Below are 27,664 nucleotides of genomic sequence, written 5' to 3' on the forward strand. Positions count from 1 at the left end.
AAGGGAATGGGTGGGGAGGGAGGGAGGAAGAGAAGCTGGAAGTCAAAGTTTTAGGAACAATTGTTGAGTACTGTTCTTGCTACTAGGAAATAAGAAATACAGGTAATGGGTTATAGAAAATTATCTGGCCCTACAGGACAAAAGAGAAGATGGGGACAAGAGAAGGGAGGGATGTTAGAAGAGAGGGCAGATTGGTGATAGGGGAAATCAGAATGCTCAGTGTTTTGGGGTGGGGGAGGGGAGAAATGGGGAGACAATTTGGAACCCAAAATTTTGTGAAAATGAATGTTAAAAGTTAAATAAATAAATTTAAAAAAAAATTGGTTTACGAAAAAATAAATCTAAATTGGTTTTTAGAGAAATAAGTAATCACTTTGTGTGTTGTCAAACATGGCAATGAAAATCCTCTGCCCAGACGCAACAGCAGTGTCTAAGTCAATATAATTTCTTCCTAAATGGTGCCTTTGTTAAATTTGACATCTTTCAGTAAGCAAATTTATTGAAATATAGGGTTATTAACCCAAACGTGGCAAAATAATTTAAATTCAGTCTTACTTAGGTGATTTTGATGGAAGATCATAATATTTACATTTGTAACTTAATAGGACAGCTAGGTGGTGCAGTGCTTAGAGTGCCATGCATGAAGACTCATCTTTCTGAGATCAAATATGACCTATGCCACCCTGGGCAAGTCACTTAAACCTGTTTGCTCAGTTTCCTTATCTGTAAAATGAGCTGGAAAAGGAAATGGCAAACCACTCCATTATCTTTGCCAAAAAGCCAGACACAACTGAAAAAAAAAAAAAGACTTAAAAAAAGAAACACAAACTTGATCATAAATATTATTAAAACCTTATCAATGCATAATGCACTTTACAAAGAACTTCCAGACACTTTGTAATATTTGGTCCTCACAAAAACCATGCAAAGCAAATGGGGGTAAATATACCTCATTCCCATTAGAAAGATGAGGAAAGTAAAGGCAGAGAGGTAAAGTGACTTGCCCGGATTCATGCAACTAGTCTGTGAAAGAGTATGACAAACCCAGATTATTGAACTTTGACTCCTATGATCTCTTCATTGAACTGTACAAAGTGAGCAGATTCTCTACCCAATCCAAACCCCACCCACACACAATTTCTGTCCTTCCTCCTCTCCAAAAAACAATGTTATTTATTTTTATTTTTGTAGTAGCAGAAATATACCCTAATACTCATTAGATGCCCAGAAAACCACAAGGAAGGAGGGCTATCTCTGGCATTCTGAAAGGCAGGAGACCAACTCTGGACAACAGAAAGCAGTATTGTTCTCTCAGAATGGCTCTCTGGACAGTGAGAGAATGTTAAGCATCTGCAAATGTTGTTATGAGTTGTATTATTGCCAAGAGAGTGAAGCCAGATAAGTATTTCTGTTCCGTTTCAGTTTGGGTTTAATTGCATATAATTTGGCTCAGGTTCGGCAGCAGAATAAGCCACCAACATAAATAAGAGTTTAGTTTGGACCTGTTAGAATCAGTTCCTCCAAACATCACCTCATCGTATGAATCTCTCTCTGTACTGATATTTTATAACTCAAGATCAGCAAATAAAATAAGAGTATTTGAACTCATGGTGGCTTTCAGGAAATAAAGACCAGCCCAATTCTGTCCTTGTTTTCAGAGTTCATGGCCCAGGATGGTGTTAGAGGTGAAACTGTTATAATGAGGTCCCTCTGGTACTTCCAGTAATAAACCCCTTGGATGATATCCAACTTAGGCCCACTTTATCCTCACTCTGCTTTCTAGGGGGTAGATTCCAATGTATTTTTGGTAACTCATTTGTGAAAGACATAATAGCTAAATGTGAGTTGGGAAGTCAATTACAAGCTCTGATTATTCAACCTTTTTAGGTATTTTTCAAAGGTTAATATATGCTTAAGAGTTGTTATAGGCATCATAGATTATAACAAGGAATTATAACAAGGTCATAATTAATGCAAGAATTTGAACAAAGCTAATGCTACTGAACTAAGATGGTTAAATCCACTTAAAGAGTTGTAAGCATCTATCAAAAAGACATGGCCCATATGTCCTATCTAGTAATTGTCTCCCTTGTATTAATCCTTTCTTAACAAAACAAGGGGAATAATATTCTTGAGAATTCCTCAGAGAAAGGTTATGGCTAAACTTGTATTAAATTCCTCAATGTTTAAAATCCTTATTAGTGAAAGCAGAGTTCAATCATTCAACAAACATCTATTAATCACTTTTACTATGTCAGGCATTTTCCTAGATGACCAGGAAACAAAGACAAAAGTGAAACAGTCCCTGCCATCAAAGGGTTTGCATCTAAATGAGGGAGACAATTTGTATATATGCACAGTAGATAAGGTAAATTTTTTTAAAGGAATGCACTAGCAGAGGGGGCACTGGGAAAGATTTCACAAAGATGAAAGAAGATGGTACTTGAGCTAAGTCTTGAAGGAAACCGGGCATTCTCAAAGGTAAAGGAGGCAAGGGAGTAAATTCCAGGCATGATACAATCCTATAAAATAATCATGATTGATTTTATCATATAGTTTTTTTCTCAATGCAAGCATAAGAACTCTATTAAAGGTAAGGATACTTTGGATACAACAATAACGTAATGATAACAAACCATAAATTAACTGTTTAAACAAAATGTTTTCCTACAATGGTGACAGATTTAATTTAAAAAAACCAAATACCTCATAGATATCACAGAAGAAACAGAGTCTGAATCATATTCTATTATTTGAAGTCAGTGGAAGGATAAACTTGTTGGAAAAGAAGTGACCTAAATAGTTGTGATATATTAGTGTCTGAATATCAACAAAACATATAGCTAGATATAGCACCCACAGAAAAGGAAGGGGAAAAGGATAGAGAGGGAGAGGGAAAGTGGAAGGGAAAGAAAAAGGGAAGAGGGAGGGTAGGGAGAGGGAAAGTGGAAGGGAAAGGGAAAGGGAAAGGGAAGAGGGAGGGTAGGGAGAGGGAGAGGGAGATTCATTGCCCAACTAGAATTGTCCAGTTAGGGCCCCAGTGGGGAAGCTAGTACTACTCACAGGTTGTTGTTTGTCCTTTATTGTCAAAGAGAATGAGGACATAAAGAAGGTGATGCCATAACTTGAAGTGAATTGGATTTAAGTGAGGGAAGACTGTACAAAGTCACCAGCCTCACTTTCTCCTCTGAAGCCATCTGGGCCCAGTGGCAAGATATGTCAAGATGACTGGAGATGACCCCAGATGCAGTCTGGGACCTTGGTGTTTTTGAGCTAAGGACTTTCCCAGGTAAAGATAGGTAAGAAATGAGACAAAGAATGACCTTTTCTACCTAATCAATCAATCAATCAATCTGGGAGGGGAAAACCCTCAGGGTTTCTGTCCAAAACAGAAACAGTTGCTATTTACATTCATTCTGAGCCATCTGGACCGTAACATGACCAAGTAGGGCTTGAACTGGGAGTTATCAATGACTGGCCAATCAATGACAGCAAGAACGACTTGGATTTAAGGTCTAGTCCTTAAGAAAGAAATCTCTCCAGCAAACCTCAAGATATCAGTGATCAAAATTTATTTTCCTTTGGGCAGAGTACCCACAGGTAAGAGTGTTTTAACCTATGTGGACCGAGGAAAAGGAAGGGGTAGATGGAAGGGGTAAAAGGGACAAGGGAAGAGGGAAAGGAGGGGGAAGGGATAGCTATACGAATATTGATACAAAGGAGGAGGAAAGCATGAGTGGGAAGATTAAAGAAACAAAAACAATGTTAAGATAGGAATGGTATACCAAGTGATTTATGGAATGCATAATCTCTAACTGCAAATATAGCTATAAATAAATAATTACACTCAATCAGTATTTCAATATGCCTCTCAGATATGGTCAGTGAACATCAAGAATACTAGACGTAGAAGACATTTCCAGCCACTTGACCAGATGGAGGAAAAAAAGGATAAGTTTTTGATGCAGAAATCAATGCCAAAAAGAGAGAAAAGAAATAGTGAGGGGGAATTCTAGCTCTCTAAAAATCCATTTTAAGTGTCCTGTAGCTGACAATAAATTCTTGCCTTGCCCTGTTGATAATTTCTTGTCTCAGATGCTAAGTGGGGGGGTAATAAATAGACCCTCATCCAGATTCTAACAATAAGGAGGTACTGGTGCTGAAGTAGAAATGATGACAACCTTGGAAGGAAAAGAACACGTCCTGTGGCACTTCTTGATAGATAAGGAGAACAATGGGTATAGTCTGAAATATTCCATAGATATTGGGAGCAAATTTTAAAGTACTCAGAGAAATCAAAAGTAGACTCCCAGGATCCAAGACCTTAAAAGAAATATCAGCTCAAAAAGGATGGTATGTTTTCAAAAATTAAATGCTATTTGGAGTAAATGACCTTCATGGGAATTCAAAGATATCTACAGAGATAAATGTGACTGCACAGGTTGTTCAATGATGAGGACACGTAAATAGGCTTGGGAAAAGGGAGGCAATGAAAGACTTTTAAAGAGTGGTCAAGGATGTGCTGGTCAACCTTTAACAACCATTTCTCAAAAAAAAGAAAAAAGCATATATGGCATATTTCAAGTTTACTAGGCATTATCAACATATTTCTATCATTTTCTTAAGTCAAATAATAAGAAAATAGCCCAATGAAATCAAGACCTGATTTGTGATTGTTGATTTCCAAAGTGGTATAAATATGTACAATGAAAATTTAACAATCAGTTCTTTCCAGATGGTTCAAGCTGACTCTAGTATATCACTGCAAACAGCCCAATAAAGATGATCCTGGAGCAACTAATTGGTTCAGGGGTTAGTTCTTGAGATCTGAGTTTGTTTGACAGTGAGTCATTTTGGTTGGGAGAGCAATGAAAACACTAGAATGGACCCAATCTTTAATCTGAGCCAGTCCTGAAATAACCCCAAGTCCATGGAAGGCATTTTTTCATTCCTAGATATTGGACTACCCACAAGCAGTGACCTCATACATTCTCTATGGATTTGTGCTGCTTCCTCCATTTGAAAAATTTTATAAGTCATAAATTATTTATATGACTTCCATAATCCTCATCACTGTTAGAATCTTTTTTTATCATATTAAAATTTGCATCTAGAGAAATGCCTGTCAAGGATAGGTAGAATGACCCCACAAAGTTTCTATAACGCAATGTAGAAAAAGTCAAGGGGGGGAGTCAAGATCAGTTGGAGGCAGAAACTAAGTAGGATATAAACCACATTGGGACTTAAAACTTTCCAAGGAGACAGAAAATGGAGAGGCAATGGGTCATGACTCAAGACACTTGGGGTTTTTCCCTCTAGTCACTGAGAATCTAACCAATCATACCCTGAAGCGACTCACAACCCCTGAACTTCCTGAGATAGGAGATCTGTGAGTGAAAATCAGAAACCTCAGGAACTGGCAAGGACAGGTTAGTGCTATGAGTGGCTAATTCTTTTCCTTTCCTACCATAGCAGAGTTGGGAGGTTTGAATATGAACCCCTAAACTGTATACTTTGACCCCTCTGGGGTTTGGGCTTCCTGTAAACTAAACAAGGTTTGAGATGCTTTGTGTGGAAGGAGGTATAGATTCCTAGTCCCAACAGTGGTCATTCAGTGTATTTTATTTTATTCTCTTATGGATAAGAATAAAATATTGACTTCATTATGCCGTGCTTATGGGATTGACTGCACTGAAAAATTGAAACAAAGGGAAGAAGGCAGAATTTTCTGGTGGGTAAGTGCCAAACCAAGGATTTAATTGGAGAAATACACAGATACACTAACCCTTTAGACTAACAAAATGAGCACCATGCCCACAAAGGGGTAAAGCTCAGAGATAGAGGTAACTAGCTCTCTGAGAGCCAGGGAGAGCTCCCACAAAGAGGCCTTTGGTGTTTAGTGGATCACTTAAAGGCAGGGTTGAAAAGGTGGTTGACAGTATCTACAACTTATCACTGACTACAGACAAGTACCTAGTAGCACCATACCCCTAGGTAAAAATGTGTAGCATACGCATGTGAATGAATGAAATTGGAAAAATTTGGCACAAGAATGAACAGAGATATTAGTGTGCAAGCTAGGTTTGAATATTTCAGGCAGTTCTAATCTTAGCTTTTCTGTAAGGACCAGAGAAGAACATTGACAGCTTTGCTTAATGGCCTCATATCCAGGGAATTTCCTCACTTGTTTTGGGGCCATGTTCTAATCCGTTCTGGAAGCTTTCATTTTCTTCCCTCTGACTTTAGGCATTATTGGCTTTGAATATCTCCCAAGAATGTTAAAAATAATATACTTTTTCTATAGTATTTCACAAGATTGACCACCCAGTCCTTTCTGAAATTTCCTCTTCCCAAATGTCACAACAGCAGATTTTGAGAGCTGGCAGAACCTTTAAGGCTTGCCTTCCTTGTAGTTCTGCTAAGACAAAGATGATTTCATATAAAACTATTTTTGTATTGAATCCCGTTTAAATTTACAATAGGGGGTTGTTTTCTGAGTATGACTCCAATAAAGTGAATGACTTTTTTTGTGGGTGAAAGTAATATTTCTCCTTTGTCCACCCCCACTTCCCAAATCAAACCCCTCTCCAACCCAATCACTACAAAGATATGTTGCTAAATTCTGCTACTCCCTATCTAATTCCACAGACTCAATATTTAATCGGCTCTCTTCCCCTCAAGGAAACAATAGGCAGCTGATCATAGGAGGAAGACCTAAGTTCAAATCTGACCTCAGAAACATATTGAGTGAGCCTGGAGAAGTCACTTCATATACAGTTTACCTCAGTTTCCTCAGCTATAGCTGACATAACAATAGCGTATAACATGCGTGGTTGTAATGAGGATCAAATGAGATAATATTTGTAAAAGTGTCTATCACATAGTAGACACTATGCAAATGCTTGCTTATTTCTCCTTAAGGGATTTTTTTAAGTCATGAAAACCACTGGAGGTTTCAACTGAAATGGGTTGTTTTATACTGATGCATGCTATCATTATGTATATACATATATTGAAAAATTTTTAGGCTTAGTATTGTTCATAGTCCCTCACTATTCCTGAATTTTCTAATGATTTCCCCCTCCCCCACTCTGATTCTTGAGTTTATGCTATCTTTGAAAATTAAAAGTTTGAGTATATCTAGAAAGATGGAAAAGTGAGACTGAGTCAGAACAAAGCCTACCTCCTCAAGATTCTCTTTTGAAAATAGCAAAATCAGGGACAGTTAGGTGGTACAATGGACAGAGCACCAGCCCTAGAATCATGAGAACTTGAGTTCAAATCCAGCCTTAGACACTTGATACCAACTGCGTGACTCTGGATATGTCACTTAACCCTGTTTGCCTTGCCAAAGAAAAGAAAAGAAAATAGCAAAATTGACAGGAGAGAGGTAAAACTATCAGGAACCCTCCAAAATAAAATACTTTTGAAATAACTGAGCAAGTAAACAATAGTTTAAAAATAAATGTGTGTTCTCTTTAATGGTTAAAAATACTAAATACTTTTAGAAAAGTCTAAATCAAAATTAAAGAGTAAATATACTGAAAAAATACTAATAGTAACATCAAAAATAAAGCTAGAATTTCCTTAAAACACAAGAAAATTTTTAATAAAAATATCAAAGGAATTAGTGAAATCACAAAAGTATCACGAGTTGAAATAAAGAGGGAACTATATGACTACGGATTCTCAGGACAATATGATAGTTCAATTCAGTGGTTTAGAACTATGCATAGTGATGGTAACGGGGTAAGAGAACTGGTCAGAAAGAGATGATAGGGGGCCTTTTGCTGGCATTGTGTACAGGACCTTGTTGCATTGTCGATACACAGTTCTGAGTCACAGGTCTAGGGCAAAGAGGAGCACTAGCAATCTAGTTCTTGCAAATGCAGGAGAGCAGGGTTCTACAGCAGTGAGTTTCAAGTTCTAGTTCCAAGGCAGAGAGAACCACTACTGCATGCAGCCACAGGAAAACAGGTGTCCTGGTCATTGCTCCACGGAGAAGAATGCAGGTAGCTGCTCATAAGGAAGCCGAGGCCCTCATCTTAATTCCGTGGCATAAATGAAGATTAGAAACGACAGCTGCAGGACAGCAAGGAACCTGCTCACAATTCTAGGGTCGCATAGAGCACTAGCACTTGTGGCTGGAAGGGAACGAGTTTCTTTCCTGGGCAAAAACCACAGGGCAAACCAGGAGAGCAATGACCATACTGTTCCCCACTTTATACCACCTTGGAAGTACTGAACATTTGCAGTCCCCTGGAACTAGCTCTAAAAAAAGTGATGTAAAAAAGTCTAAAGCTTGGGACACAGCCTCCTCAGTCCAAGGTGAGCAGATCCAATTGTTAACATAATGTTCAAAGGGACGAAACAGAGTGGGAAAATAAGCAAGCAAAAAAAAAAAAAAAAAACTTGACCATAAAAAGTGATTACAATGGTAGGAAAAACCAAGACATAAATTCAGAAGAAAACAACAGCCAGAAGCAAAGCTTCAAAGAAAAATGTAAATTGGAGGAAAGCCCAACAAGAATTCCCAGAGAAGCTTAAGAATGATTTTAAAAATAAAATAAGACAAAGGAAAAAATGATGGTGATACAAGAAAATTATTAAAAAGAGTCAACAACTTGGGAAAAGAGGCACAAAAAATACTAAAGAAAGTAAAATCATAAAAACTATACTTTTCCAAATACTAAAAGAGGCACAAAAATTTAATGAAGAGAAAAAAACTCCTTATAAAATAAAATTGACCAATGGGAAAAGAGGTACAAAAGCTCACTGAAAAAAATAATTCCTTAAAATTAAATTTGGGCAAGTGGAAGCTAATGATTCATGAAATATTGAAAAGTAATCAAACAAAGTCAAAAGAATGAAAAATAAAGAAAATGTGACCACTGACCTGGAAAATAATTGAGAAGAGATAATTGAGGAATTATTTGGCTACATGAAATCCATGATAAAAAGAAAAGCTAGACTTCATATTTCAAGAAATAACAAGGAAAACTGCCCTGATAGCCTAGAACCAGAGGGTAAATAGAAATTGAAAGAATTTGCCAATCACTTCCAGAAAGATATCCCAAAATGAAAATTCCCAGGAATCCCTAGCCAAATTCCAGAGTTCCCACTAGGTAAAGGAGAATATGTTGCAAGCAGCCAGAAAAAAAAACAATTCAAATATCATGGTGCCACAATCAGGATTGCACAAAATGTAGCAGCTTCCACAATAAAGGAGCAGTGGGCTTAGAATATAATATTTGGGAAGTCAAGGAGCTAGGATTACAAAGAAGATTAACCTCAGCAAAACTTCAAGTGAAAAATGAATGTTTAATAAAATAGAAGACTTTCAAGAATTCCTGATGAAAAAACTGAAACGAATAGAAAATTTGATTTTCAAACACAAGACTCAAGGTACAAAACGTAAATATGAAAGAGAAATCATAAGGGACTTAATATGGTTAAATTGTTTGCATTCCAGTATAGGAAAATGAGATTTGTAACTCTGAAGAACTTTATCATTATTATGGCAATTAGGAGGAGTATACATAGAAAGAGGGCATTGGTGTGAGTTGAATATCATAGGTTGATCTCAAAAACAAATAAGGTGTTTGTAAGAGAGATGCACTAGGAGAAGGGGGAAAAATATATCACATGAAAGAGACATGCAAGGAAGAGTTTTACAGTGGAGAAGAAAATAGGGAGGGTAGCAGACAATGCTTGACCATCACTTTCACTGGAATTTGTTCAGAGAGAATAACATAGACTTAGTTGGGTATATCTATCTTAACAAATGGGGAAGTAAGAGGAGAAGGGGATAAGACTGGAAGAGTAAAAACAGGGAGGGTAGATTAAGGGTGACAGTAGTCAGAAACAAAGCAGAGTTTTGAGGAAGGAAAGGCTTAAAAGAGAAAGAAGGATACATGGAGAACCTTGAATGTTAGAACTAAGACTGCTACTAATGCTATTTTACTTTGGATAAGTCATTTAGTCTCTAGGACTCCCTTTTATTAGAACAAGAATACTTTATATGAGCTACTATTATCAAATAAAGAGGCTAGACTACTACTCTAAGCCTATGATTCTGTGACTAATGGAAAGAGGACTTTATTTGGAGTCTGAAGATCTAGGTTCAGGTCTCTAGGAGTTTTGATCAATTACTTCACTTGGTTAGGATTCAGATTTCTTATCACTAAAATGATGGGATTATAGGAGATGATCTCTATAGTCATTCCCAGCTCGAAAACCCGAGATCCTTTAATGTAAACACTCCATTAAGTCCCTTTCTTATCTAAAATTTGTTATATTCTTGAAGTATGGTCATCAAAACCAAATTTTACCTACACCACAATTTTACCTAGGGCTGGCCTCCTCTGCCAACCTCCTCAGAGACATAGTATACAACAGCAAATTGCATTCTCATTAGAGAACCATATTTTGAACTGACATACTTACTTAATGAGAATTTTATTACGAGTCCAGGCAATCTCAGGCTGAGGATAGGACTCTACAGCACACATGAAGGTGGCCACTTCTTCAACTAATGCATCTACTGTTTCAAGAGGAGTGGTGATGATAGGAGCTATAGAAAGTAAAGAAATCAAAAAAGAAAAATTGTAAGTTGTATTCAACATCGAAATCCCCTTCTGTGATAATTCACTACTGGTAGAGATGTGAACTAGCACAACTTTTTTCCCCCAGGCAACAAACATTTTCAATCATACATGGGAAATTATGCAACGCATATTTCTGTATTAGCCATGTTGTAAAAGGAAACACACACACACACACACACACACACACACACAAACACTAAGAAAAATAAAGTAAAAAAGTATGCTTCAATCTGCCCTCTGAGTTCATCAGTTCTCTCTCTGGAAGTGTATAGCAATTTTCATCATGGGTCCTTTGGAGTTGTCTTGGATCATTCATTGTCTTGATCAGAGTAGCTAAGTCTTTCACAGTTGATCATCCTTACAATATTGTTGTTCTATGTACAATGTTCTCTGGTTCTGCTCACTTCACTTTGTATCACTTCATAGAAGTTTTTCCAGGTTTTTATGAAACCATCCTGCTCATCATTTCTTATGGAGTAATAGTATTACATCCCAAACATATACCACCTATTTAGTCATCCCCCAAATGATGGGAATTTTCTCAATTTCCAATTCTTCACCACCTCAAAAAGAGCTGCTATAAATATTTGTTTACATATAGGTCCTTTTCCTTTATCATTGATCTCTTTGGGACTTAAAAGTGGTATTGCTGGGTCAAAGGACATGCAAAGTTTTAAAGTCCTTTGGGTGTAGGTAGGATAACTGTTTCAAAGAACAATTTGAAATTATGCAAGAAAAGTCAGCAAAGTGTTAGGAACATGTTCCCAGCCTTTGAAATAGTTTCACTATTCAGTTTATGACTTAAGGACATAGGCAACAATGCTCATTGTCTGAGTAATAAAGGGTAGTACGATAATACCTAGTCATGAAAAAAATATTCACAGGAGCATTATTTGCAATAGCAAATACAAAAAGTAAAGGAGGAGGAAGAGAGAGCTTCATGCCTTACTGGAAATGGCTGAATAAATTATATTGACTAAATTGAATAATTGTATCATAAAGATTAAAAAATATGAAAAATTGAAAGAAACATGGAAAACTTTGTATGATGTGATATAAGCCATTTAAATGAGAGAGCAACATTGATAGTAATTATGATATGAAAATGACTGCCTCCACCTCAGTGAATAAACTTCTACCAAAAAAAAGTCACCTTTTTTGTATTTTGATAATAATAATATTCATATAGCACTTACTATGTGCCAGGCATTTTGCTAAATGCTTTACAATTATTATCTCACTTAAGACTTGCAACAATCCTGGGAGGTAGATACTGTTATTGTCCCCATTTTACAAATGAGGAAACTGAGGCAAACAGCAGTTAAGTGACTTCCCCAAAGTCACATAGCTAGTAAGTATCTGAGACCATAATTAAACTCCAGTCTTCCTCAATCTAGACCCAGAACTCTATCCATTGTACTACCAAACTACCTCAATTTCAGAGTCTTTACAAATTGCCAAGAATGCAGTGCTTCTTAAACTGTGGGTTGTGACACTGGGCTGAGAAAAATTTGGCAACAGTAAAAGGTTTCTGAATATGCAATAACCAAAAATTAATTAAAAATTAAATGCATAATGAAGCTGAGGTGTTTTTGGCAGCACTTGCCTGTGCTGGTTGTATCATGCAACTTCACTGTAGACTTGGTTCTTAACACAAAGCATGTACACTTTGCACTGTGCATACTGTCACTCCCACACAACACCAACTAATGTTGCCAAAACCAAAAAGTGGTTGCCAGTGGAAAAAGTTTAAGAAGTCCTGGCCTACAGCACTGCAAAGTCATATAATGTCCAGGTTCACTCAACAAATGTGTTAGAAAAATGAATTGAATCCAGATCTTTCTGACTCTAAACATATCCATGCATGGTATCCCAAAACTCTTAGTACATTTTTAAGCTATTAAAACGTGAAACTCATTGAGACTTTTGAGACACCTCCAACTATGCCACACTGCATCTCAGAATCAAACAGCAACAAATCTCAGTTCAAAGACAATGATCAATGTTGGTACTGAAGTAATTATTAAAATCAAAGTATGTAATTTTTTCTTTCTTATAAAAAGTAAAGAATATCATACTACCAAATATAATGAATGTCACCAACCTTTAAAAGTAATCTCTCTTTTATTTCCCACTGTCTGGAGTGGGAAGTATACTTTGCAGGTGATTTATTTATAGATTTGTTTAGTATAAGTCTATATGAAAATAAAACAATTAAAAAAATAAAATCTTTGTTATCAACAGACATTCCAACCGTATCAGATCTGCTGAGAACAAAGAAGTAGAAGTAAGCCTTGCCTTCATCAAGTTCATAGTTGAGTGGAGAGAACATGGTATAGCTGTGAAATAAAGGGCGCCATATACTAAGTGGTAAATGAATTGTACCATCAAGAAGCATTAAAGTTAGTCAATGGCAGGAGACATCATGGTGAGCCATGAAGCATAAAATCTTTTTTTTTTTTTTAAACTGCAATTGTTAGGGTTGGTTATCATGGCTGAAGTAGGACTTGGACTACCACTAGAAGTGAGACTAGGGAACATTGAGAGAAAAGGGCATATATATGAGGGTTCTTATAAGTGCATTAAGAGAAGTTGAAATTGGCAAATTAGCTTGACAACTCTTTTTGTGGTGGCCAAAAATTGGAAATTGAAGAGATACCCATCAATTAGAGAATAGCCAGACAATAGTTGTCATATATGAATATAATGGAATAAAATTGTGCTATAAGCAGTGATAAGCAGGTAGATTTCAGAAAAACCTGAGAAGACTTACATGAACTGATGCTGGATGAAGTGAGCAGAACCAGGAGAACATTATACACAATGACCACAACAAGTACAATGATCAACCATGATAGACTTACCTCTTCTCAGCAATGCAATGATCGAAGACAATTCCAAAAAACTGATGATGGAAAATGCTATTCACATCCAGAGAAAGAACTTTGGAATCTGAATACAGGTCAAAGTATACTATTTTCTCTCCCCCCTCACCTTTTTGTGGTTTTCCCCTTTCATTCTGATTCTTTGTTCACACTATGACTAATGGGGAAATATGTTTAATATGATTGTACATGTATAGACTATATCAGATTGGTTTAGCCCACATTTTCCCTTAAATTCTAATTCTGAATTTTCAATTAATTGAATTACCAATCTTTGGTAGCTCTACATAGATACCTCAGTATTAATTCAAGCTCAATATATATCAAAGTGAATTCCTCTCTTCCTTTCCCCTCCTTAAAATACCTTACCACCACCACCATCTTAACCATTTTTGTGAAGAGAGGGAGAAAAGGGAGAAGGAAGAAAAAAATTTGGAATTAAAAGTCTTAAAGTGAATGTTGAAACCTATCTTTACATGTATTTGGAAAAAATAAAATATTATTAAGTGGGGAAAAAAAGAAAGTTAAAAAAAGGAAAATTAGCTCAAGGTCAAGGAAGACCTTGATTTTTTCTAAAAGTATTAGGAAGCTAAATACTAAATACTAAAAATATTAGTATTATTCTAAAAGTATTAGGAAGCTAAAAATTGTACAGCTTATTGGGTGCAAAGGATTATATCTGGCAATCTCAATTTGTGAGATGGATTAGAGAAGAAATGACCTATAGACTATAAGAACAGTTGAGACTATTTTTAGTAATTCTGATGTGTACTTATAGTGTCTCATGTTAGGGAAAAAGTAATGAGAATGTAGAAAGGAACAGGGGTTTGCCTGAAAAAGACTGAGGCTTAAGTAGATTCTCAGTTTCATATTGAGACATCAGTGCAGTGCAGCAGCCAAAAAAAAAATTAATGCCATCTTAGACCTCATTAAATATGTATAGGCTCCAAGAATAAGGTGATAATCCCTCTGCAGTCTTCCCTGACCAGACATCTGGCATACTGTGTGTAGTTCTAGGCATTATAATTGAAGAAAGTCAATGATAAGATGAAGTGTGTGCAGAGGAGGGCAACTAAGGTGATGAAGGTCCTTGATTCCATGATAGAAAACTAGGGATGTTTAGTTTAGAAGAGTGCCATGATGGTGTCTACAAGTATTTGAAGGCCTCTCATGTGGAAGATTGCCTTGTTCTGTTTTATCCCAAAGAGTAGAACTAGATTTAATGAGTAGAAGTTATAAGAATTCAAATTTAAGTTTGGTGTCAGGAAAAATTTCCTAACAATAAAAAGCTATTCCAAAATAACATGGGTTTTCATCACTCAGTCATTTCAGTTGCGTCCAACTCTGCATGACACCATTTGGGGTTTTCTTGGCAAAAATATTGGCAGGGTTTGCCATTTCCTTCCACAGCTCATTTTACAGATGAGAAAACTGAGGCAAACAGGGTTAAGTGATTTGCCCAGGGTCACACAGCTGTCTGGATTTGAACTCAGATCTTCCTGAGCCAAGGCATAGTGGTCTATTCACTATACTACCTAGCTGCCCCGATATGGGTTATATCAAGAAACTGCAGTTTCTCTTTCATTAAAGAATCCTCAAGCTGGATGACTATGTGTCAGATATGTTATAGTGTGGAGGTTCCTTTCATGACTGAAATGGTTGCTAGGATTCCGTTCAATTCTAAGCTCTGTGATTCTGTGGTTTAAGAGATTCCATGATGGAACAATCAGCAGAATTTGGAGATAGATTGGATAAAAGGAAAGGGGCCAAAGATGTCTTCAAAGTTTCAATTGCATAAATGACTAAAGTTCACAGAAATGGTTGAGATGATGGCGTTGATAGGGTGTTTGAAGGAGGAGAAAGGAAGGGGAGGAGTTCACTTTAAGGTATGTTGAGCTTGAGCTAATAGTGAGGTATCTAGGTAGAGCTACCAAACATTGGTAATTGAACTAACTGGAAATTCAAAACTAGAATTTAAGAGAAAATGTGGAGTGAAAGATGTAGATTTGGAAGGCAGAGGCATGGAGGGGTAATTTAAGCCAAGGTTTCCAAGGAAGAGAAGGTAGCTAACACAACTGACTCTATATTCTTCATTCGATTATCATCTTTGGAGTTATAAGGCACATTAGAAATTTCTAATCCAAGTTTCTCATTTTATAAATGAGGAAACTGAGGTTCAGAGAGATGAACTGATATGGTCACATCGATAGCAAATAACAGAACTGGGATTTGAATTTGGGCCCCCTGATTCCAAATCCAGTGATTCTTTCCCTTTTCACTACTTCTCACTGTCTTCAGAAATCTGCTTACAAGTTCTTGCTAACCTAATTTATATCATTTGCTGAAACACTAGATTCTTTTTTTCTACTTTTATTTTTCCCTTACACCCCAGTTTTCTACTCAATAGGAGGCTTTCTAAACACAAATATTTAATTCGTCCCCTCTACCCAGAGGAGATATGAAATCATATATGACAAAAATAAATCTGTTTATAGAATCTTTTTCTATTTGTTGCTTTTCACTAATTTATTAGATCATGCCATCTGGATTTGGGGGGAGTTCGGAGCACAGGACACAATCAAAAGCCAGACTACATGGCAATTTACTCTAGAAAGATATTTGTCTAAACCTAGCAGAAGGAAGCTACGCTCCGTATCAGTTGTTGTCAGCTATAATCCAGGGACATTTTAATGTTCCCTGAGGCACTTTTAGGGAAAGTGTGCAAGGTAAAAATTATTTTTATAATCCTAAAATGTCTTAACTTCCAATATATCCAATAGATAGTTGTAATTCATAAACAGAACATTTTATGGGTTCCTCAATCATTTTTGAGAATGTTAAGAGAGAAGGGACTTCTGGGTAATTTGAGCAGCAAGATCATGGACTAAAAATTTCCTCTGATCCACACAACCTCTCCTAAACAGAAATTATATGCTAAAGATACAGCAACGTTAGTAGTATAGGACACTCAGAATGCAAAAGAAGCTTTAAAAAAAAATCAGAAAGTGGTGCTCACTGTCCCTGTCTTTACTCAGCACTCCTACCTACTTCCTTTGCTACCAGCAGCAAAGCTATATTAACAGACCCAAAGGCATGCCATAGGCTTACATCTATGAATACTTATTGCAGAATCAAGGGAAATGGTCCAAACACTTGATAAGGCAAAGGACCCAGTGGAATTTGAGGAGAACATTGAACCACAACACGCTGTTCCTCAGTGGTTTAAAAGACAAATGAGAATTTACATTCTGCAAAGCAAAAATAAGGAGAACAGAAAAACTTAAATTTGCAATGGCAAGACTCACCAAAAAACGAAAACTCAAAAGAGAATAAGTTGGGAATGCAAATACACAGAAATTAATATGATTGTGATGAATACTACTGTGTTATAAGAAATAATGAGCTTGATGATCTTAGAACAACATGGCTAGACTTGCATGAAATAATAGAGTGATAAGAGCAGAACTAAGAGAGTTCTATATACAGTAAGAGCAATATTGTTTTAAGAGCAACTTTAAGCAAATAAACCATTTAAACTATTATAAATATTGAAATTAACTACAAAGGGCATATGAAGGAAGATGGTATCTGTATCCAGAGAAAGAAGTGATAAACAGAGGTATGTATAGGATGGGATATATATATATATGTGTGTGTGTGTGTGTATACATACATACACACATCCATTTATCCATATTTGTGTGTAATGGTAGCCATGTGGGGTGGGGATAAAGGAAAAAAGAAAAAAAGAAAGTTACATGGTAACTATTATAGGTATAAAAGGAATAACAAGTTATATATAACAGATTTGTAGTTTCATGTGCAATAATTTTTTATTATACTATGTTATAGAAATGTTTGTTTCATTACATAAATTGACAATAAATAAAAATTTTTCAAAAGAGGTTAAGGACAACCTAGAAGAAGAGAAGCAAAAAAGAGTAACATTTTAAGAAAATCAGTTCACTCTGCAAGCACAACACTGATCTTGAAGACAGGATACATAGAAGTAACCTAAAGATTGTAGGTCTTGGAGATGAATGCAACAGGACAAAAATCCTTAAAATAGTAATGAAGGAATTAACAGAAGAAATCTGTTCAGAATTTTTGATTATAGAAAATGAAATTGCAGTTGAAAAAATTTATAGATCACCTCTATAAAAAAGCCAAGGCTTCAGATTCCAAGACACATAATCGTTAAATTTAACAATTCAATTTAGACATAAATTCTTCAAACTACCAGGAGAAAGACTTTCAAATACAAAGGAAAAGACATTCAAATAATGCAAGATTATTCTTTGCCCAGTAGAAAATGGAAGGAATGAAATAATGTGCTACAAAGAGCATTGGAATTCTAACATACAGTTCAATGTATCTGAGCTTAAGCACATAGGACAAAAATTAGCCATTCAATAATAAAGAAATGTTTGTGACATTACAAAAAAATACCCAGAAGTGACAAGATATTTGTTTCTCAAATATCTCCAAACAACAGAAATGGAGGAGTGAATAAATGCAACAGGCAAGGACAGCAACAGCAACAGAGTGACAACAGGGGTCATTATAGACAGAGTCAGATGATGCTCTGCCTACAGGTGAATGTTTCTTTTCTTGGAATACACTACAGCCAGGGAGGGTACATGAAAGAGGTAGAAAGGAGGAGGGTTTTAGAAAAGAGTATGTGAAGTGCTATTGTCAAATCAAGGGCTAGCAATGAAGGAAAAATGACCTCTGTTGTCTCAGAAAGAGAAGAGCCTATAGGGAAGGGGGTGCAGAGAAAGGACAAAACATTCAAAGATGGGGAGGAGAAAGGAGACCATGCCTTTGAAGACTGCGGAATTTATTGCTTTAAAGGTCTACCTGTCCTTGGAGGGGGTAGTTGGAACTCTTGGGGACAAATGGCACCTAGAAGAGTTGGAATGGACACAGGGAAGAGACTTTCAGACAAAAAAAATAGAAAGAAGAGAAATCAACAAGAGAAAGTATAGATTAGTGGTGAGGGACTTACTATGAGGCACTATCCTCTCTGATATCTATAATAATTGGCATTATTCTGAGAGTGAGATACAAAAGAAAGGGGTAGTCCATGGTGTGTCTTACACGGTAGTGGCTGGAAGTTTCTGGAGGGGAGAACCTAGAATGGATACCTTGCAAGCTTTGATTGTATGAATAATACAAAGAACTAAGATAGACCAGATGATTATAAGGGTCCTGAAGTAGAGAATGAGGGGCTAGAGGAAATAGAGAAAATGGATAATGAAAGAATAAAAAAAGAGAGAAAACTTTTTTGGAAAAGGGTCCAAAAAGTGAAATTTTACAAAAATAATGAACAGGGGAAAGGGAAGAAAAGAAAGGGGAATCTACTTGATTAACTGAGAGGAAAAAAGAGGGGAAGGAAATAAATAACAAGATAAAACTAGAAGAGAGGAATTAATAAGTAAAAGTCTAAAGGGAAAGGAGTAACAAATTAGAAGAGGGGATCAGGGCTGAGGGGAAGAGAGTCAGTGGAAACAGAGCCATCTTAAAATAAAAGATTAAAGTAACTGAAGGAACATAATACTGTGTTTATAGTATGAGGGGGAAAATAATAACTTGAAAAAAACCTCTTATTTTAGAGCCAGATGGAGGAAATTATAAACCTCAGCCATAACTTTAAATGGGAACTGATTTCATTGGATTAAACAATCTAATAAAATGAAAAAGAGTTACAGATTGGATAAGGAAATAAAACTCTACAATCTGTTGCTTATAAGAAACACATTAAAAAAAAAAAGACGAAAGACAGAACCAAGATGGGGAAGTAAAGGTAGGGACTCATCTGAGTTCTCCTAAATCTCCTCCAAACAACTTTAAAATAATGCCTTAAAATGAATTCTGGAGCAGCAGAGCCAACAAAAATTTGGGGTGAATCAAGTTTCCAGCCCAAGACAACATAAAGATCAGCAGAAAAGATATATTTCATTGGGTGAGAGTGGAGCACAGTCCATCTCAGGCCAAGCCAGCAAGCCAGCAGCAGACTTCAGGGGCAACTGAATCACCTTCTGAAGCTTCTGGAGCTCTCAGCCCACAGAGGGTAAGGAGGTCAGTCAACTGGTTAGAAGGAGATTACAGCAGACCTTTTGTTAGTACTGGGTCCAGGACTATGTTGCATTGCTCATATTTGGTAGGTCACAGTCCCAGGGAAAAAAGAAGTACAAGCAGGAGAAGGGGTGTTGGTTATATATTTCTAGGGTGAAAAAGAGACTTTTCATCTTTCAAAGACCAGAGCACAGGGCAAGAGAATGGTGACCACAACTCTCCTTAGATCATACCACCATGGAAGAACTAAAAAGGTACAGATTCACCAGAACTAGCTCTGAAAACAGTGGCACAAAAAATCTAAAGCTTAAGACAGTGCCCCTTGAACCCTGTGAGTGGAGTACAACTTTAACATAAAGTTAAAAGTCAAGAAAAAGACTGGAAAATGAGCAAACAACAACAACAAAAAAGAAGTTGGCTACAGAAAGCTACTACATATGCAGGGAAGATCACAAAACAAATTCACAAGACTATGAAATCAAAGCAGCTATATGAAAAACATCAAAAAAAAAGTGAATTAGTCTTGGGCCCCAAAAGAACTCCTAGAAGAGCTTTAAACAGACTTTAAAAATCAAATAAGAGAAGTAGGAGAAAAAATTGAGAAAATAAGTGAGAAACAGGAGCTTGGTAGAGGAGGCACAAAAAAAATGAAGAAAATAACACCTTACAAAACAGAATGGTCCAAGTAGTAGAAGAGGCACAAAAATACACTGAAGAGAAGAATTTTTTTAAAAAGCAGAATTGGACAAATGAAAAAAAAAAAAGATGTACAAAAATCCACTGAAGAGAACTTAAAAAGCAGAATTGACCAAATGGAAAAGAGGGTACAAAAGTTTACTGAGGAAAATAATTTCTTAAAAATTAGAATTGGGCAAGTGGAAGCTAATGACTCCATGAGACATCTGGAAACAAATAAAAATCAGAAGAATTTTAAAAATAGAAGGAAATGTGAAATATCTTATTGGAAAAATAATTGTCCTGGAGAATAGATTGAGGAAAGGTAACTGAAAAATTATTGGACAGCCTGACAGCTGTGATAAAACAAAAACTTAGACATCATATTTCAAGAAATTATCAAGGAAAACTATCCTGATATCCTAGAAACAGAAGATAAAATAAAAATGGACAGAATCTATCAATCACCTCCAGAAAGAGAACACAAAATATAAACACCCAGGAATATCATAGCCAAATTCTTGAGCTACCAGGTAAAGGAGAACATGTTAGGAGAAACAATTAATATATCACGGACCTACAATCAGGATAATGCATTTGTAGCTTCTCTATGAATTTGTTCTAGAAATGCTAGTTATAGCAATAAGACAAGAAAAATAAATTGAAGGAATTAGAAAAAGCAATGAGGAAATAAAACTTCATTCTTTGCAAACAATACAATGGTATACTTAGAGAATACTGAAGAATCAACAAAAAAATACTAGTTGAAATAATTAACAATTTCAGTAAAGTTGACAGATATACAATAAACCCACACAAATTATCAGCATTTCTATATATTGCCAATAAAGTCAAGCAGTAAAAAACAGAAAGAGAAATTCCATTTAAGATAATTAAAGACAATATAAAGCTCTTGGGAGTCTATTTACCCAGACAAAGCCAGAAACTGTATGGACACAATTACATGAAACTTTTCACACAAATAAAGTCAGATATAAACAACTGGAAAAATAGTAATTACTGATGGGGAAGCTGAGTCAATACAATAAAAATGAAAACTCTACCTAAGATAATTTACTTATTCAATGCTAAAGCAAAGAAACCACCAAAAATGATTTTATAGAGCAAGAAAAAATAGGAACAAAATTCATCTGAAACAACAAAAGGTCAAGAATATCAAAGGAAAAATGACAAATATTGAAGAGGATACGGAAAAATGAGGACACTCATGCGCTGTTGAAGTTCTGAACTGATTCAACTATTTTAGAGCGAAATTTAGAACTATGTCCAGAGACTACAAAACTGTGTATACCCCTTGACCCAACAATAGCACTGCTAATTCTGTATCCCAAAGAGATTAAAATATGTAATGAACAAAGTAATGAACACTGACTCAAAACTTTTAAAAATCCTATCAAATGAACTACAGTGATTTATCCAGGAATTCATTCATTATGGTCAAGTGAAATTTTTACCAGGGATGCAAGGATGGTTCAACATTAAGAAAACCATGAGCATGATTAATAATATTAAAAAAACAAAGCATTGAAAATCACATGAGCAGCTCAATAGATGGAGAAGAAGCCTTTCACATTTTGACAAAGTACAACAGTCCTTTAAGCTAGAAAAAAAGTCCTATTGTCTATAAGCATAAAGGTGCCTTTTTAAAAACGTAATTTTTTTATTTTTAGTTTTCAATGTTGACTTCCATAAGTTCTAAGTTTTTTGTCCCATAAAGGGGTCTTTTAAAAAATATAATTAAAAAAATCTATATAAGACCAATAGCCATCTTCAAATGTAATGGTCATACACTAGAAACTTTTCCAACAAATACAGGAGTGAAGAAAGGATTCCCACTCTCCCCATTACTATCTTATACAGTTCTGGAAATGCTAGTAATAGCATTAAAACAAGAGAAGGGAATTAAAGGAATAAAGAGAGGTATATAATAGAAAAAACTATTTCTGTTTGCTTTGAACCAGCAAAGATACTAATTGAGATGATTAAAAGTTTCATCAAAATTGCAAGTATCACAATAAGTTCTCAAAAACCAACAGTATTTCTACGTAATAATACAAAGCACAAGAAGTGTAACAGAAATGGAAATCTCATTCCAAATAGTTAAAAAAATGGGGGCAGCTGGGTAGCATAGCGGATAGAGCACCAGCACTGGAGTCAGGAGGATCTGAGTTCAACTCACTCTTCAGACATTTCCTAGTTGTGTGAATCTGGGAAAGTCACTTAACCCTAATTGCCTCCAAAAAATAAATTTAAAAAACAACAAGTAGAAGATGTATAAGATATCTGGGGATCAACCTACTGAAGTACAAAAGGATTCATATAGATTTAATTATAAAGCACTCCTTGAAGAAATATAGAACCTAAATAACTGGAGGAATACTCAGTGATCATGGCTGCGTAGTGCCAATAAAATCAAAATGACAACTCTACCAAAATTATTTTACCCTATTACTGTTATACTAATCAAATTATCAAAAGGATACTTGCAGGCTAAAATGTAACAGTTAGAATCAGTTATGGAACAACTGATTGTTTTTAGATTGAAAAAGGAGTACAACAAGGCTGTATATTGTCACTTTATTTAACTTATATGCAGAGTACGTCATGTGAAATGTCAGGCTGGATAAATCCAAAACTGGAATTAAGGTTGCCAGGAGAAATATCAATGATCTCAGATATGCAGTTGATATCATTCTGATGGCAGAAAGTGAAAAGGAATAAATAAACCTCTTGATGAGGGTGAAAGAAGAGAGTGTAAAAGCTGGCATGAAGCTTAATGTCAAAACCTCCCCCCCCTAAAAAAACCCCCAAAATAACTAAGATTTTGGCACATGATCTCATCACTTCCAGGCAAATGGAGAAGAAATGAAAGCAGTGTCAGATTTTATATTCTTGGGCTTAGAGATCACTGCAGAGAGTGCCTATAGCCATGAAATTAAAAGATGTGTGTTCTTTGGAAGGAAAATTATGTCAAATCTGGACAGACATATTAAAACACAGAGACATTACCTTGCCAACAAAGATCCGTATAGTCACAGCTATGGTTTTTCCAGTAGTAATGTCTAGCTGTGAGAGTTGGATTATAAGGAAAGTCAAGCACTACAGAATCAATGCTATCAAATTGTGGTGCTACAAAAGACTCTCGAATACCAAGGAGATCAAATCAGTTGACACTTAAAAGAAATTAATTCAGATTACTTACTGGAAGGTCAAATATTGAATCTGGAGTTTAAATACTTTGGCAACATAATAGATAGGTGGGACTCATTAGGAAAGACCCTGATGTTGAGAAAGCTTGAAAGCAAAAGGAAAGGGGGGTGGCAGCAGATGAGATGGAGAGATAGTACCATGGAAACAATGAACATGAACTTGGGCAGACTTCAAGAGATGGTGGAGGATAGAAAGGCCTAGGGTGGTGTGCGCCATGGGGTCACGAAGAGTTGGACATGGCTGAATGATTGAACAACAATGCTCATATAGCTATAATGTACAACATAATGATAAAATGCTAGCATTTATAATGTGTTTTAAGGTTCACAAAACACTTTATATATGCTATCTTCTTTGATCCTTAGAACAACACCTAGGAGGAAGCGCTATTACTATCCCCAATTTATAGATGAGAAAACTGAGGCACAGAGAGGCTAAGTGACTTCTCCAGAGTTACACATGTAAAATGGCTGAGACAGGATTTGAACTCTGGTCTTCCTGACTCCAAGTTCCATACTCAATGTACTGTGCCACCTACTTGCTTCATGATAAGTCATGCAAAAGGATGGCCCACTTGTCATCCAGAATGCTATGCATGTCATGACCAATTCTAAATTTTTTCTATAAATTTTGAAAATAAAATAGCTTAATTATTCTCTAGACTTTTTGAACTATTCAATATCTCTCTATAATCCTGAATATTTAATTTTCCATGAACTAATATAAATTGTTTATACATGAGTTTGGGTTATACATGAGTCATTCATTAATTCAGTAAATATATTATAGATGAGTGGTACAGCAGAACAGATTTCTGACTTAGTCTTAGAAGACTTAAATTCAGTCCGCACTCTCCCCATGCAAATAATAGTCACTTAACCTTTCTAAACCTCCTTTTGCTCATATATGAAACTTGTGAGTGAGAGTATCTATAATATTAGAGAACCTCAGAATCTAAGTTTTTGAAAGGGATTCTTTAGCAGGCATCTAGTCTGAATGATACGTGAAAAGAATCCCCATCATAATATCCCCAAGTGGTTAATTCACAGACATTGCCTAAAGACCTCAAAATAAAGAGAGTTCAGCACTTCCCAAGGTAACTAATTCCATTTTTGGACATCTCTAAGTATTATTATTTGGTTGCTGTTTAGTTGTTTCAGTCATGGCCAACTCTTCGTGACCCCATTTGGGGTTTTCTTGGCAAAGATGCTGGAATGGATTGCCATTTTCTTCTCCAGCTCATTTTGCAGATGAGAAAATGCTAAGTTCAGAGAAGCTCATCACAAAGTTGGCCAGAGAGAAAATTTTTTTTTGGCTGCAGCAAATCAAGTAGACTGTCAGTTGAAACACAGCAGGGATTACAATCTGTCTCTCAGGAGGGGGAGTACCCATGCTAACATAACGGGTCCTTGTAGTGAAGTGCCTACCATCTGCATTAACTGTTGGATGCTAAAGGAAATGCAAAGAAAAGTAGGTTCCAGTTTTGTATCACTATTGTGCTTAGAATGCACCAAATTTCTTCTAAATATATTTTGGTTGATTCCATATTACATATCCAAGAATACTGCTTTCATTCAGTAATCCCAGGGCTTAATCATAAGGGAGCTTGAATAATTGATATGATCTCCTACAGTGGGAGATGCCTTCAGCATTTTTAAAATTTTTTAGAAGCTCAACAGAATTTTCAGTATTTCCTATGATCCAGTATACATTATAACAACCATTCATTCATTCATTCATTCATTCATTCATTCATTCATTCATAAGGCAACTAGGTAGTACAATAGGTAAATCACTGGGCCTGGAGCCAGGAAGACATGAGTTCAAATCTGACTTCAGATATTTAATAACTCTGTGACATTAGGCAAGTCACTTAACCTTTTGCCTCAGTTTCCTAAATGGCAAAATGGAGGTATTAAGAGTATCTACATCTCAGGGTTTATTTGTAAAGTGCTTAGTACAATGATTGACACAGAGTAGGAACTATACGTTATCTATAATTTTTATCATATTGATATTATATATGATTACATACTATTGTGATGTTGCTAGTTTTTATTATTTTAACCATTATTATCATTTGACAGTCAGTTTGGTAACACTGTACAAGGAGAAGCAGTTGTGACATAGGCGATAGAGAATTGATCTTGAAATAAGGAAGACCTGAGTTGAAGGCCTACCAAGGCATTTAACTTCCAGGTGCTCAGGACCAGGGGTATTCAAACCCTGAAAGAAAGAGGCACCACTAAACCCTGTGTATATAAAATCCTTGTAGTCCCACGTTGGCTTAGACAATCACATACTAATGGTATCTATTCTATTTAATTTCTATTTGTTTTGTTAAATATTTCCCAATTACATTCTATTCTGGTTTTAACCCACCTCAGAGTGTGCCAAGTGTTGACCTCCCTAATTTGAACAACTTTCTAAGCTGATAAATTGTAGAGAAAGTACCAATGTGCATTGGTAGAAAGAGTTTTCTCACCTGGGAGTTCCTGTACAAAAAAAAGTCACAAGTCCAGTCTCCATCCCTAGTATGTACAAAGCGCTGTGATTGGGACATAGGGTAATATAAAGCTAATTAAAGCAAGACACCTGCACTTATGGTGTTTACAATTTACAGCGGGGGGGGGGGAGATTTGATACAAAAAAAACATTCAATACTGTGATATGCCAATCATATCACCGCTGAAGGATTGAATGTAATCAGGAATAAATATCAGTGCTCTAGAATGCTAGGCAAAGTTGGAAAGGATGATAACATTTCTTGTTGGGGAATCAATGAAGGTACAAAGAAGGAGATGGTGTCTGAACTGAGATGGGTAGGATTTCAAAAGGCAGAAATGAGGGAGAGGACATTCCAGACATAGGGAACAGCATGACCAGAGGCATAGAGATGGAAAGCTCTGGATATGGTCACAGGATGACAAATGGCCCAGTTTGGCTGAAGTATTTTGTAAATGAAGAGCTGCGGCATGGGACAATGGTTTTAACATAAGTTTTTTTATTCACTTTTGCTATTTTCTTATTTTCTGAAGCCTCTTTCATTACAAGAATGCTGTATGTTTTTTGCATTAAAAACTGTGCAATTTTCCCTAAAATCTGTTCTCATTTCTTTTCTATAGATTCCAATGCTGCTGATATCTGAGATATAATTAAAGCCAGGATATGAAAAGGAAATAATAGGTTATTTTCTAAGTGGATACACGCTAGGATAGGTAAACCCTAATATGCCTCATCTACCAGCTGGCTGTGATGACTGAAATTTCCACCAGTAACGTCACTCCTTCAAGGTCAAGATACTATTTCTGTAAGGTACAAGCTCAAATGGAATTTTCATCTAAAGTACTTCCCTTGTGCTTTGATTGTGGTGCTTATAACCTGTTTTGGACCATGGTTACTTATGTACTCATCTCTTCTACACAATAAGCTCTTTACAGGTAAGAATTTTATGTCCCTTGAGAGAAGGGGGAAAAAGGCTAATGTCTTTTGCCTTTCATTGTATCCTGTGTATCACATAGTAGGTACTTAATAAATGCTGGCTGATTTTTGACTGACTTTGTAATTATCAGTCAGTCAGTGCAGCTTGCATTCCCATAGAGCCTCCAGATCCCCTTTGCTTGAACTGCTCATGGTTTCTCTTGTTCATTCTAATTCTTCTTTACAACATGACTAATGTGAAAATAGGTTCAATATGAATGGATATGTAGAATCTACATCAAATTACATGCTGTCTTGGAGTGGGGGAAAGGGAGAGATGGGGAGAACATTTGGGACTCAAAAATCTCATGGAAGTGAACGTTGAAAACTAAAACTAAATAAATTTTTTAAAAAAGAGTAGGGTTGAGGGAAATGGAGAGAGGAGCTAGCAGCAGGTAGAGTCCACAAAGACAAAGGAGAAGGGTGCCAACAATAATCTTTGTCCATCTCATAATACTGCCTGCCAAGGTTGACCCTGGTTGGGGGACATTTGATTTCATCAATATGGGAACTCCCTCTATCTAATCAGATAGATCATAACCCATCCCTGTTTTAGTAGATAAGTCTTAGAGATCTGCCGAGCCCCAGAAAGGTTAAGTGACTTCTTTAAGTCTCACTGATGACGACCATAAGATTTATGTAAAGCTTTAAGGTTTATAAAGTGCTTTACAAATCTTATCTCATTTGATCCTCACCACCACCCTGGGA

At 36.1% G+C, this 27,664-nt stretch overlaps 1 protein-coding gene and 1 long non-coding RNA gene across 7 annotated transcripts in view; one reads left to right on the forward strand and one right to left on the reverse strand.

Annotated features, from left to right (window-relative positions):
- The window catches only part of MUSK (muscle associated receptor tyrosine kinase), a 191,679-nt gene that overhangs the window by 150,277 nt on the left and 13,738 nt on the right, over positions 1-27,664 (reverse strand). Inside the window, exon 2 of the mRNA XM_072610563.1 lies at positions 10,447-10,573. Within this exon, the coding sequence (XP_072466664.1) occupies positions 10,447-10,573 (127 nt within the window). The remainder of the gene's footprint in view (positions 1-10,446; positions 10,574-27,664) is intronic.
- The window catches only part of LOC140505031 (uncharacterized), a 115,731-nt gene continuing 103,306 nt past the window's right edge, over positions 15,240-27,664 (forward strand). For all 6 annotated transcript variants that reach the window (XR_011967321.1, XR_011967322.1, XR_011967326.1 and 3 more), the window contains exons 1-2: positions 15,240-15,378; positions 26,602-26,916. This is a non-coding gene — a long non-coding RNA (uncharacterized lncRNA). The remainder of the gene's footprint in view (positions 15,379-26,601; positions 26,917-27,664) is intronic.

This window comes from Notamacropus eugenii, chromosome 1, assembly GCF_028372415.1.
Source record: "Notamacropus eugenii isolate mMacEug1 chromosome 1, mMacEug1.pri_v2, whole genome shotgun sequence".
NCBI lineage: Eukaryota > Metazoa > Chordata > Mammalia > Diprotodontia > Macropodidae > Notamacropus > Notamacropus eugenii.